At 45.9% G+C, this 14,432-nt stretch overlaps 1 protein-coding gene across 1 annotated transcript in view; it reads left to right on the top strand.

Moving 5' to 3' along the window:
* The first annotated feature begins 337 nt into the window (after window positions 1-337).
* PRIMA1 (proline rich membrane anchor 1) overlaps window positions 338-14,432 on the top strand; it is a 49,117-nt gene continuing 35,022 nt past the window's right edge. The window contains exons 1-2 of the mRNA XM_058026099.1: window positions 338-430; window positions 6,615-6,765. Of these exons, the coding sequence (XP_057882082.1) occupies window positions 338-430; window positions 6,615-6,765 (244 nt within the window). The remainder of the gene's footprint in view (window positions 431-6,614; window positions 6,766-14,432) is intronic.

The following is a 14,432-nucleotide window of genomic DNA, read 5'->3' as shown; positions in this document are numbered from 1 at the left end:
CGGCGACAGCCGGAGCATCCCGGGGAGGGGAAGCCGGCGGGGCGGGCGGGGAGGGAGGCGGGCAGGGCGGGGGGTGGAGGCGCGTCTCCCTGCTGAGGGAGCCGGGACGTGCAGGGTTCTGGGTTTTCCCGACCACTCTTTCCCCTCCCCACCCGCCCATCTCCCTGCCTCCCTCCCCCCCTCCTTCCCTCCCGCCTTCCCTCCCTCCCCTCTAGAATTAAAGTTGGGACAGTCGCGCTCCGGGGATGGGTGCGAGCCAACGCCTCTGCTGCCGGCTCGCTCTGCTCCCTCCCCAGGTCGCCCGGAGCCCGCGCCCCCGCCCGCCCGCCCAGGAGGGATGCTGCTCCGGCAGCTGCTGGGGCTGCTCCGCTGCTGCTGGCCCTCCCTGCTGCTGCACTGTGCCCTCCACCCGCTCTGGGGGTCCCTCCAGGTAGGGCCGCCCGAGCCCGCTCGCAGCTGCGGGGCGCGGGGGCGGCGGGGCCGGGGCGGGGGAAACGCGGGGGCGCGGGCAGAGCCCCTCCGGCACCCCCGGCAAGGCCGGGAGGAGGCCGTGGCGGGGCGGTGGTCGCGCAGGCGGCCCCACAGCCGGGAGAGCCGCTGCTGTCCCCGGAGAGGGCCCCCCTTGCCGGTGCTGCGGGACGGGCGGCCGTGCCAGCCCCGGAGCGCTGAACTCGGTCCGAGAGCGCTCGCTCCCAGCTGGATGGAGTTGAGTTTCTCCGGCGCGCCGGCGGTCGGAGGGATGGGGAGCGCATTTTGCTGTGGGTGGCAAGATGCACGGGAAGAGGCAGCGGCGGAGCGGAGCCCCGGCGGCCGTGCCTTGACGCGGGGTTTCGGTATTGATTGCGAATTGAATGGAGGGTTTTCTGGGTAAAGGGCTGAATCAGCTTTTGCCAACTCCGACGCCGTGGTGTTGTGTGACCTTGATTGTAATGTGGGTGGCCAGCAAGAGAGACTGGGAGAAATTGGTGCACAGTGAGGGAGAGCACCCATCCAGTTTGGAGAATCAGGACAGCAGCAAAGCTCATCTCAAATGCGTCACTTCGATATTTCAAAGTTTATTTATAATATAAGTCTTCAGAGAAGTGATTGATGAGCCAGCCAAGTGCCGTTCAAGAACAGACCAATTACAGTTTCTTTCTTGGAAAAACAAAGTGGAGACTCCACATCTTTTACTCCCTGATCTAAACTTAGTGACTCCCAAGAGATTAGAGAGATGTTGTTTGTTTTAGCATCTTGTCTCTTGCCATGAATGACAAAGAGGATTTGTGCTCCTTATGGATTAAGATGAACAGAAATACAACAAAAACAACCTTTAAAGCAATGTCCTGTCATAAAAATTACTGCCAGCACTACCTTCCTGCTGTCCTCCTCTAGTTTTTAGATAGCTAATCTTAAGTTAAACTATTGCTGAATTTCTCAGGGAAGCACAGTTGTGTGAGAAGAGATGCCTCCTGCAACCTCTCCCCATCAGTCAATTGAGCAGAGAAAAAAACCTCAGATAAACATATTTCTGGCAAACTACTCACATGATCTAAAACGATTTTTCTAAAACAATGTATAAAAATTGAAACAGGCTCTGAGAAATACAAAAGCCAAGGAGCTCACCAGCCTTTCCTTGCAATAATTTGGAATTTGGATGAATGACCCATTCATCAACTGTGCTTGTGCTATTGCCTGCTGTTCTGTGGAAGAACAAACACTAAGCCTGCTTTTTTCCAGTTTTCCCAAAACTAGGCTCCCGCCAGCAGATTCCAATGGGGAGGGCAGGTGCTGAATGCTCGCTGGCATGCCAGCCTTCCATCCTTCCTGTGACCGAAATTCCTTCATGGTTGAACCCCTCCCATGGTTCCCTTCCCCATGTTGAGTCATAATCCTTGCTCTTATCTTCTCACAAGCCATTCTCTCCTTGACTAATTCCGTGCTGTTGCATCGTTGCTCCCCTGCCCTGCTCCATCTCTAGAAGCAGGCGTGTTGTGTTTGTTTTCTCACATCCCCCAGCCCCTCTGCACGCATTTGTCCCCACAATGACTTAGTGTGGCATAGCCTTCCCTCCCACCTCGGCTTTTCCTCTTTAGGCCCTGCCTTGAGACACTTAAAAGAATCAATCAGATGCTAATCAAAGGAGAAACATTTGTCTTACTAAAACCAAAACCAAAACAAACCCACAATCTTTTCTTATTAGCGTGGTAGCCAGTTCTGTGACCAGAGGGAAGGGATGATTCTGTCAGAGGCTTTTGACATAATTTTTAAAAGTGCAGAAAGAGTCATGATAAATAACAGGGACACATTTTTTCTGGTTTTGTAAACATGGATCTGGATTAACTGATGTGAATTGCACAGAGCTGTCCTGGGATTTATGTAGCAGTGGTGAGATCTCATCTCATCTCATCTCTGTAGACTGCTACCAAGAGACAAAGCTCTTGCTACATCAGCAGGCTTTTAGAGGTCTCTGTGCCTTCAGTCAGCTGCACTTTTCTGTTAAAGCTTTCCTCCTTTTACCTGATTAAAAAAAGTCACAAGAAGGCCACCCTCCAGGGACTGTATTAATCCTCTTTTCCCATCCCACTCTGTAGAACATGCTTGTGGACTGCTGCAACCCCATGGGACTCTACTGAAATACTAAACAGTTCTGACCACATGCAGATTTATTCTTCCATGGTATGCAAAACAGGACTAGGATCACTGTTTCTAAAAGAAATCGTGGGTTAAAGAGAAATATTCCACAGGCATAAACTTCAGACACAGAGACTGCAAAAGGAAACCACCAGTTACCACTTTCTGTTTGTTCTTCCCTGGACATTTGTGGATCAGATTTTCATTTCCATAAATATTTTTAAACATTTGTTCTTTTTGCAAAACACGTTCACATCAAATGCACAAATCCATAAAGTCAACTCTATGTATTTTCAGAGCAGGGGAAAAATGCATCAGCTTGAAGTCCAGGCAGCATATGCCTAGACTGGCCAACTGCTCAGTGTGCTAAGAAAGCCTCGTGCCAAGCAAGCAACCAAGTTTCAGATAGGCCAAGAGAAGGTGTTCATGGCACCTCCAGCAGCAGAGGAATGGCTGGGAGAGCTAGGGAGCAAACCCTGTGGATCCATCTCAGAGTGATCCCTTGCCAAGGCAACCCCTGTGCCACACACTGCCTGGCAGCCTGCTGGAATTCCAGTTACACCTTACCTGCAAAGCTCTTCCAAAGCCATTCTGGGGCCATGGGAGAGTCTGCCAGAGCAAATAAGCAGTAAAGTGTGAGGCCAGATTCATTTCGTTGACCTGGCCATAGAAAAGTGTGGCTCTTTCAAAACACTTTTCTTCCCACATGCTGTAAAGGCAAGTTACCTTGAAATGCAAGCAGTAAGAAAGAAACAATGGAGTATTATTTCATCATCTCCTGACAGAGCAAGATTGTTCCCTAAAGCATATTTTCTAGTGATTTTTTCTGCTTACCTTTAGAAGACACAAGTAATAGCCTTCATTTCTTTCATAAGAAGACTAATAGACATCAACAAGGGGATTTTTTTTTCCTTGAAAAGGAGCCAAATGCCTTCCTTTTTTTCCTGATTCTATCTTGCTACTGTTATCTGCTGCTTTATATTACTGTTACTATTCTGTCCTCTTGCTGCAGTCCTTGACTGTTTCTCTCCTCCCTGAGGCCCTCAACCTCAATTTGTGTATTTCCTTTTCTTGGCGGATTTCAACCAACTTAAAATATCTTTGTTTTTAAAACAAAGCCTTTAAGACAAACCTGTCAAGGTAATATTTATGCTCCTACTTCTATCTTCTAACAACCACACATTTCATCCAGTGACAGGAGAAGGGAAACAAATAGGTGATAAAGCCCATGCTTTTAAATGTCAGTTCTTTCCTGACTATTTAAAAATTATCATGGGAAATTTTTATAGAGGTTCAGGCTAAAGTATTGAGAAATAAAGCAACTTTTCCTTTTTTTTTTTCTTTTCTTGTTTTTTTTTTTTTTTTTTTTTTTTTTTTTTTTTTTTCTCTAAAATAGTAGTTTTAAAGTAGAGAGGAGCAGGAGTAGCAAGTGACTGGCCATGATAGCGTTAATCTTGTCTGAAAAGTAATTGAGAAAATTATCCACTATTTTCTGAGGACACTCTATTACCAGCCTAAGGGAGGAGAGCCTCCAGGGATTTAAAAGTAGTCAATAGCTCTAAAAAAAGACAGAGCAAGCCTTTGCTTCTGCTTGATATTAAGTTAAAACCGTAAGTCAATGTAGCTTTGCCGTACCAGCAGTGTCTTCAAACTTACATATGCAAAGCTGCTTCTGATCTGCAAAGGAAGCTGGCTCCAAGTCTGCTCAGGGTTATTCTTCCCTGTGTCCATCTTCTCCCATCTCACTGTCCCCTGCATGACTGCACTGAGCTCTCAGGATTCCATAACCCAGGGCCCAGGCTGTAGCTAGGAGTGAATAGCTGCTTCCTAATCAGCTGCCAGCGCCACTGGGGAGGTGTTGCCCACCTCCTGCTGTCAGCACAGTAAATTTGTCACACCTGTTGAACAAGGAGGGACCCCAGGTATGCCCCCACACTGCAGGGAAGGACACTTCTCCCACAGGGCTGTTCCTGGGAGCATGCCTGGAACCCCAGCCCTCATGTGAGCAGTGCTGGAAGAGCTGAAGCAGCATGGAGGATATTCTGCTGCCTGGGATCACTTACTTTAAAAACAAATAAACCTTCTTAGCTGACAGATTTATTACTAGTCATGAGGGATTACACAGCCAAGTCGCTTTGATTCATTAGAGTGTTCAGAGTTTGTGTAAGTTCCTGGAAGCTGTCTGGGATGATCTTTAACCATCCTCTTACTGTTACCTGATGGTGAAGGGGAAAGTTGGAAAGCACTTGTGCTGAATTTGTTTTCCCCTATGTTTGGTAATAGATTTAGACAAGCTGTTTAAAGAACTGAGCCTTCTGCCTTATGCTGTGCTGAGCTGTCCTTCCAACTTAGCTACACGTAGCCTTTTCTATTCTTTGCTCCCTCCCTATAATATTTAATCAACAAAGCCCTACCTCCATTTCCCTGAGGCCAGAGTAATGCGTCTTTCTGCATTTAGAAACCTCCTACGCATGTGAGCACGTCCTTTGTGCAGTGATGCTGTTTTAATTAGCCACGTCTCTCTTTTTGGCCAGAAATACATGAAACAATGTGTACAGCTTTCCTGCAGGGCAGGGCAGCCCCCTTGGTGCTCAGCTGTGGGCAGTGGAACAGGCGTGCTGGCCATGCTGGGGGCCAGGGTTGGAAGGGGAGAGGAGACAGACGGTGTGCCCAGAGCTGGCAGGGGCAGGGAAACAAAACTTGGGCAGCAGAGGGAAGTGGGGAGAAGGCAACCCTGGGTGACCCTGCCAGAGAGGCATGAGAAGCCTGCCCAAAACAGATCAGAGAGCATGGCATGAGACATCCTCTTTGTAGTGACCAACGTGTTGTGGAAAAAAGCTAATTAAAGAAGGTGATGTTAGGCCAAAACTATTAGGACAATAACCCGCCTGAGACCAAACTTGACAAGAAAATATGCTAGCATAACTGTCCTTAGCTTCAGCAGGACACCAGTCTGTCCCAGGCGGTCTCCTAATGCTTACATTCGAAGTGCTTGTTAGATAACATGCTTGTTAATCTTTTAGGCTTTGCTTTCTCTCTTCGAAATTGTATCCTGTGTAAGTCATTCAGAAAGAGCTGGCTTAGAGACCTCTGAAGTTAACACCTCTCAGAAGCTTCTGTGATGCTCAGCAAATTTCCTTTTCATTGGGGACTGACTCCATTTTGCAGCATTACATTTTACCGAATTTTACTGAATATTCCTTGAATCCCTAGTTATGTAAATATTTCTATGATAAGAAAAATATGCTGTTAATAAATAGTCCTTGTCGTGACTAGATCAAGCTACTGAATATATTGTATACCAGTACTGGTATCAAATCATTGCTCATGGCCAAGTGATGCTTATGCTGGGGTTCTGCAATGCCTCATCTTCACTTTTATTATAAACCAACACTGCATCTCACAGGAGGCTACAATGTGGCATTTCCATTTAAACCATGTCATTGCTGTGGTCCACAGATGATTAAAATGCGGGTGGCCTCCCCTCTTGGCAGGAAGTGAAACACCCCGTGGAATGCTCTCTGAACTTCCAAGTGAGGCTGGCAAAGCAGAGGAGGGATGTCCTCTGGCTCTCAGTTCTGCCTTAAGGAAAATGAACATAATCCTGACCCTAACTGTCTTGTAATTTTTATTAGCTCTCTTTGGCTTGCAGCAATGACCCTGTGAATAATGCATGCTGCTAGATGGCTTTCCTAAGGAAAGAAGGCTTATGCAATCGTATTGTCTGCCACTGCCTGCCTTCTCCTTAGCCCATAATAACTCAGAAACCAGCTGGCCAATCTCAAACCAAATTTGACTGAGGGAAAGAGTTCTTGAAGAGATTGTGTTAAATAAAAGAAATATTAAAAATGTGGACCATGTAGGGAAGGGGCATCTTAGGAGCTATAGCTCAGTTCTCGCTACAGGTTTGAGGTGCCTGCCGCTCAGGTACTCAAGCCTAAAAAACACATTCATCAGTTTTCACTCTTCTGCTGCTCATGCAATGACTTGTTTCTTCACAGATCACTCAGGGTGAACCCCAGAAGTCATGCTCCAAGCCTGTAGCAGAGAAATTTACAGAGACCTGCCAGGAAATTTGCCAGTGCAGGCCACCTCCTCTGTTACCACCGCCTCCTCCGCCTCCGCCGCCCCCGAGGTTGCTGGCGGTGCCAAGTAAGTAGCTGCTGATGCTGCTGGGGTGTGCTGAAGGAGGGCAAAGCACGGGGACACCTGGACAGACAGCAGAAGTGATGTGGGAAAGGGCACAGCTAGCTCATTTGTCATTTTCCACTTAGCAAATGGAAGAAGAAATGTTCTCAGTAGAGATGGAGATCCGTTTTCTGATCAATGAATAATGCTTGGCTTTTGGAGGAAAGCCAGAGAAATTCCCTCCTTTCATTGTGTTAGATATGATTCCCTGGTTTTACATGGTTCCCTAATCCCCTAGCCCTGGGAAATGCATTCCTGCAGAGACACAGTGCTGTGCTGCCCCCTCGGTGTCATGACCCCTTTTTTGCCAGGTGAGCAGCTTGAAGGTCTGGGTGCTCCAAGGCAAATTAATTTATAAGCAGACAAAAATCCAAACACTCTGTCTAGACCATTCAGTATGTTTGGCTGTTGTCAAGACACTGGGGCACTACAGTTTACCATAGCAGTGACTCAGGCTCACTGGTTTTAAATTGATTACAACTGTTACAAAAATAGGAGGCATGTCAGGAGTCAATGGCAAGTGAGCAGCTTTCCCACTAATGCACATGCAGGCTAAGACTCATCTCTTTCTCTTCATACAAGTCAGTGTTCCCAAGCCTTACTCAGTGCATCCAAGCTCCTCCTTATTTCCAGCCATACGTCCCCATGCCCAGCACACCTGGTGCCTTCAGTTCCTGCTGGCTAGCTCTGCAGCTGCTTTCCACATCAGTATTCCTGTGATCCCTGGCATACAGATAATTTCTGGAGAGTGACATCTGTCCCCATGGTCCCTGCACTGTGGGAGAGACCTTCCTGGTTCTACTGCACCCACTGGGTTCAGGGAGTTTGGTGTTCCAGTAAATCTCCTTAATGCTTTTGCATTTTCATAAATTCGTCTCTCCCTCTAAGGCTGCCTATTAATTCTTCTCCCTGCTTATGTAAACTCTCCTGGGAGCAGTGTTGCAAAGTGTATCCAGTATCCTCAGCACTTCCCCCAGGGAAAAATAAATCATTAGGTATCATCATCTGGCTGTTTGTCTTTATCAGCAGCATCTCCAGATGTGCAGAAGACATGAAGAAGGCTTCTGCACAGCTTGTAGGCAGGCAGAGGACAGGCAGAATTTTTCAGTGACTTTTCTGCCAGGAGCATGCTTTGTACTTGTGCTACACTGCAGAAAATTAAGGCAAAGAAAAGCCAACAGTGAAACACTTGGGAAAGGAAGTACAAAGACAGCTGGGAAAGCAGAGAGGGATAGTTTTTAGAGCAGGAAAAACCTCTTTCAATGTTCAGGAAAATGTCATGGGCAGTAATATGGAAAATTACCTTGATCTTTGCATCACAGCCAGAAAATAAAGTACTTTGTCACTCTCTTTTCTTGTGCCTGGGGTGCCCTGTTACCCTGAGGGGGATGAGATGTGGCAGTGTTGGCACAGGGACCAGCCCTGCTGACCAGCTGTACTGGGAAGGGAGCACCACTGCCAGGCTGCTTCCCCTCCATCAGGCAGCTGCTCTGAGTGCATGGATTTGTCCCCTGTCAAGTGGGAAGTAAATCATGTCAGAAAAAAAGAAGTCTGTCACACACTGCAGAAAGAAGAACAAGAAATCTAATGGGCTTGTGACTGGGATAGCCTGATGCTTTCTCAGGCTGGATTGCCAGGTGCTAACACAGTTCTAAAAATGAGCTATATAAATCCAGATGACTAATACTTAAGCAAGTGGCTTCATTTCAAATACAATGAAAAAAAGAGATTACACATTTCTTTCACTGGTAAGCTTTAGAGTAGCAATCAAATGTCTCATCTTGAATGATGCTTTCATTATCATCAGCTGTCTAGGCACTGTGATTTAGTCCATGTGTACAGCAATCCACTTCCTTGGGAGAAACAACAAGCCTTGTGGTTAAATATTGATGTTATAGACACTGCTTTTAAACGGTATTCAGAGGAGAGGAAAGTAAAGAGCCAAAAGCTATTGTGAAGTGGTTGATGCTAGATTTGTACTTTGAACTTGCTACGTGAATGAAGTTTAGTACTGGAAAGACATCTGCAAAAAGGCAGCAGTCCAGGAGCTGCAAGATTTTTACCCTTACAAGGTGCAGTGTGTGTGTCATGAGGTACTACATAAAAATGCTGGAATTGCTTTCAGAGCTTTGTGAGCCACAAAAGGCTGCAGTCTGCTAGGTACTGTCCTTAAAAGCTCCCTCTGCAATCAAACTGAATGTTGCTGGAGATTTAGATCAACTCTAAAGCAGCTACTATGGTTTGGGCTGGGTGGTTAAAGCCAAGAGATGCAAAAATCCTGTCTCTCCAGTCACTACAGACACTGACAGCTCAGTTTTCTGCTGTATGAAGCATCTAGTGCTCTTTGACGTGGCCTCAAGCTGCTGTTGTGGAAAATCAGAGAACCTCTCCATTAGTCTCACCTGATTGTTTTACAAACCCTGCTTGGTTTGTATGGGATGGCACTGCATAACTGTTTGTGAGCAACTGAATCACTCCCTGAAAGGCTTTTATTGTGCTGTGAGGACTTTTAGGAACAATTATAGTACATTTAGTGTCTCTTTACACACTTCAGTATTGACAGGTTGATCCAGCAACAAATCTTTAGTTCTGCTTCCTGCAGATAGATTTATACAAAATCTATTAGATGCAGAGAATCCTAGAATTCACATATAATAGCTGGAAAATGCTGTGTTTACTCTGAGGGGAAATAACCTAATTCCCTCTGGAGAAAATGAGTAGAATCACACAGCTTAGCAGGCAGTCTAAAACCACAAGCAGTGTTAGGAGCACCAGCTTTCCCTGTTTTAGGAGACACCTCCCTGTTAGAGTTGGGTACTTAAATTAAGAACGTGTGGCTAGTGTTTCAGCACATCCTGAGGAGGCACTGAATAAATGAATGAAACCACATGACTATGGGAAATTAAATTGAGTGCTTTTTTCCTCCTTCAGGGATGACCCCAGGTCTCCTTTCCCCACATTTTTAACTCCTTCACATGGACTACTTGCATTTATGGTGCCCCATCCAACCCCTGATCTTGCCTTCACTGCCTCTGCTCTGCAGCCAATTCCATCGCGGCAGCACAACCCTGTGCTTCCTCCTGGGAATCCATCTGCCCTACAGTATCCAGATGAGAGCTGCCATCAGCCATGCTGGGTCTCTCAGTATTGCTGGTTCACCTGCACCTTTTCCTGCAAAGTGGGACACATGGGCTGTTTGAGCTTTGACTTCCCTGAGCTTCATTTCAGGTGTAGTTTTTTGTCATCCCATTGAGATGCTGCTGTCTGTTTTGATACAGATGTGTACCTTACCCAGAGGCTGAGGAGAGGGACTCCAGCCCATGTTAGGAGTGCCTGGGACGGTGGGGACTGTGTGATGGTGGGGACTGTCAGGAGACATGGTCCCTGAGCCCGTGGCAGCTCCTGCAGACGGTTTGGCCATTGATGTTTCTGGAGTAACTGCCCTTATGCAAGCAGCAGCCTGCTCTTTAACCCATGCCTAGAAAACTGATCCTTGATGAAGTGAAGGGAAAGCTCATGAGGCTCTGAGGGGCCTAAGGCCAACTAAACTTAGATGCTGACAGCAAAGGAAGAAGGAACTTTCAATGAAATTGAGTGTGTTCCCTAGATATGTCTGTAATGACCTGAAGGCAATAGAGATGCTCAGAACCTGGCCTTTAATTAACTGTGTCTTTTTCTCTCCATCTGCTTTTCTCCTTGTCTCTGGATTTCAGCCAAGACTAAGACAAGGTGGATGGAATACTTGTTTAGGCAGCATTTCTAACCAGGCTTCGCAGGCCCATGAGATTAAGCTAGTTCAAATGATGTTGACCCTTAAAAATCTGAAAAACTGCTGTTGTCAACCCTTAAATACTCTGTGAGCATGCAGGTTTCTCCAGGGGCATTGCAAAGAAGAAAGGACTTTGTCTGGAAGTAAAAGCCAGGCTTTCAAAACAGGAAAGGGGAAAGGGGTTAGAGCTAGATATACACAGTAGTCAGTATCAGTTTTAACCTGTGTAAGGTCTTATGAAAAAAAATATCAGAAGTGACTTCTTTAAAAATGGTACAAGGAAGAGAAAGGATGTTCTTGCCTGTACCCTTCACTTGTTGGCAAGCAACATTTGCTGTCTCTGCTTTACCTTTCTCCCATATTGGACAAGGAGTCCGTGGTGTTGCCGTCTGCTCTCTGGATGAAGGAAGTGTTCATTCAAACATTGCTTCAGTCAAAATTTAGAGGAGGAAGCTTGAGCTGAGTCTGGATACATGAACCAGTCTCTGGTGGTTGAATGCTGGCACATAGGTGCACAGTGAAGTCTTTACAGCTCCTGACCTTAGCGGAAGTTTGCCCTGAGCTGTCAGCTGAGATCAAGCACAATCATGTCAGTGCAAGGCCAAAGTGAATGACATCACTGCAGAGGACTCTAATCTCCATGCAGTAATTGTATCATTTTGTTTTTCAGAGTGAAATCTTTATCTCTGGAGACAGAGCATCTAATTAACTAATTATTTGGACTGGTGAAAATGCCAAAATAAAAATGACCAGCTACAAGAAGGGTGAAACCTTTTGGCAGCTGTATGAGCTCAGATGTACAGCCTCATTTCAGAAAGCCTGTAGGGTCCCTTTAGTGCAAGTAGGAAAAATAAAGGCATTCAGATCTTTTGGGACAGATTGTAGATTCATGAAATGGTGCAGGTTAAAAAGGACTGTAAAGATCATCTAGTTTCACCCCCCTGCCATGGGTAGTGATACCTTCCCCTAGACCAGGTTCCTCAAAGTCCCATCCAAATAGGCCTTGAACACTTCCAGGGATGGGGAAGTGCTCCTTGAACACTTCTGGACAACCTGTTCCAGTACCTCACCACCCACACAGTAAAGAATTTATTCCTAACATGTAATCTAAATTTATGATCTTCCAGTTTAAATCCATTACCCCTTGTCCTTGCCATACCTGCCATTGTAAAATGTCCCTCTCCATATTTTTTGTAGGCTCTCTTGAGGTGCTGAATGCTGCTATAAGGTCTCCCTGGAGTTTTCTCCAGCTCTCTCAGCCTCATAGAGGGACCTCTAAGGTCTCATAGAAAAGGTGCTCCAGCCCTCTGATCGTCTTCATGCCCCTCTTGGAGTGAGTCCTCACATCCTCCTTATGCTGTGCCCAGAGCTGATCATGGTACTGCAGATGGGCTCTCATGAGAGTGGAGTAGAGGGGAGAATCCCCTCCTTTGACCTGATGGTCATGTTTCTGTTGATGCACCCAGGACACACTTGGCTTTCTGGGCTGTGAGCACGCATTGCCAGGTCATGTCAAACATCTTGTCCACCAGCACCCCTAAGTCTTTCACCTTAGGGCTCCTCTTAGTCTGTTCTCTTCACAGATTTTGTTTATACTCGGGATGGCCCCAACGTGGGTGCAGGACCTTGTTGAACTTCACGAGGCTTGCACAGGCCCACTGCTCAAGCCTCTCAAGGTCCCTCTGAATGTCACCCCTTCCCTCTGGATGTCATCCCTTCCCTCTGGATGTCATCCCTTCCCTCTGGATGGCATCTGCTCCCTCTGGGTGGCATCCATCCCCTCCATCATGCTGAGTGAATGACACGTCTTGGTGTCATCAGCAAACTTGCTGAGGATGTTCTCAATCCCACTGTCTGTGTTGCTGACACAGATATTAAACAGCACCAGTCTTAATACCATCCCCTGAGGAATGCCACTCATCTCTGGGCTGTCACAATGTGTGTATATTAGACAGGAATCTGAAGAACAGGAATAGTCTGTAATTTCTTAAACTTTGTGTGTGTTACTTCAAGTGAACAAATTTTTCAGATGTCTTGCTAATTGTTAAAATAGCCTTTCAGAACAAAAACTTGTTATAGAAATAAACATTGCATGGCTCTAGGACATAAAAGAATAAGAAATGGGTTTTCCTTGGGATTTTCTTGGTCCTAAATCCTGATGGTAGAAATGCACAGGTGATCCAATGTGGATTCAAAGAATGAGTTTGAAACTTTTCTGAATACTGTCTCCATGTTGCTATTCCAGCAGGAAAACTGAGCCTGGTCCTGATGCTCACCACTGCTTTTCTTGTACTTGGATGCTGATGTGTTTGCCTACTCAGTGCCTAGAGAACTTTTGTCTTTGGCAGAGGTCTGATTATCCCCCAGGAATGGCGGGGAAGCTGTGATTGCAAAATGAATTGAAACCTTCCTGGAGGCCACGATGTGTCTTCAAATTTGAGATGCCCACAATGGTCAGCTCAGCTCAGTCTGATGTAGGCTGCTGCAACAGGAGCTGAGCACCTCAGAGAGCTCTCAGTTTAAGTTTCCCTTTGGTTAAGCATTTCATCTTGTGAGGGCTCTCTATCTTTACAAGCACCCACTGCAAAGCTGCTGGCACTAAGTGCTCAGCTGGCAGGACCACCCTTCACCTGCTGCCCTTCTGCCTGAAAGACTTGTTCATCTTTGAGATGTTTGGACATATTAGAGGAATCTTGGGTGGATTTCTCCCAAGCGATGCCCAAAGGAATTGTTGGCAAACAGGCAGGGGTGGGTTTGTTTTAGAATAGAAGACATTTCCCTCCATCCTGCGTACAACATAGTGACTACCAAACCTAAACAGCAGAGACCTACAAAGCCCCAAAATGGCAGGGGACACGTTGTCTCCTGCATGAAGACATTTACAGTAGTGACTGCTACTGTGAGAGCAAGCCTGGTCTAGACAGTGACTTTTTTTAAATGCAAACAAAATGCTGAAACAGGGAAGCCCTTCCAGTTTTGGTAACACAGCTGTCATGCTGTGAATTGCCGTCTTGTGTGAGAGCATTGTTCATAATTTACAAAGCAAAACCAAAATTCAATTCTTGTCATCTCCCACATAGACTTTTGTGTTACTGGAGGAATGCGACTCCCAGAACTGGCTGTAGGATTTGGAGACTTTCAAATCTAAATTGAACTCTGAGCCCACAGCCTGGAGCCATGGAGGATGGCAGAGGTAGAGTCTAGTCCAGGTCCCCATCATGTTGTTTTCACATCACAGATGCTGCCCTCACTCTTAGCACAGCAAACCAAATCATTAAGCATCCAAGACTGGATTAAGCAGAATTCACCCATCTAAATCAGAAATGCAGTGATTGAATTTTCTGCCTTAAATTGCAGGCACTTGATTTTGTCACCAAATACATATAGAATTCAACATCCTGCCTTTTTTTTCCCAGTAAGCATAGTTATTTCTGCTGTAGGAATAGAAGTTACAAGGCCTCACCTCTGAGTCAAAATGAGAAAATTATTTATGGTGAGGATATTTCTTAAGCAGCAATCAAATACAAATTTTGAAATAGTTTGAGCATCTAAGATGTTACATTAAGTCTGAAGAGCAGGATTAGTGATTAGAAAGCAGGTAGGACTGGAAAGGTTCATACTAATACTTTCATTATAGGATTCTGCTGTCACTCTTTCACCTAATATCTCCTCATATTGAGTTGTAAAATCTCTTTCTGTTTGAGACACTGGTAAGACCAGATGGTCAGTCACAGCTTCCAGTGCTTTCCCATTTCAGAGTTTTTCATCACAATAAATTCTGAAATGTTTTGCCAAGTCTGATTGTTATTTAGGCAAGTGATGAATATCTCCCCTGCTCTGGGACCTTGCATATTTGTTTTGA

Source organism: Melospiza georgiana, chromosome 6, assembly GCF_028018845.1.
Source record: "Melospiza georgiana isolate bMelGeo1 chromosome 6, bMelGeo1.pri, whole genome shotgun sequence".
Lineage (NCBI taxonomy): Eukaryota > Metazoa > Chordata > Aves > Passeriformes > Passerellidae > Melospiza > Melospiza georgiana.
This window is presented reverse-complemented; position numbering and strand designations above follow the sequence as displayed.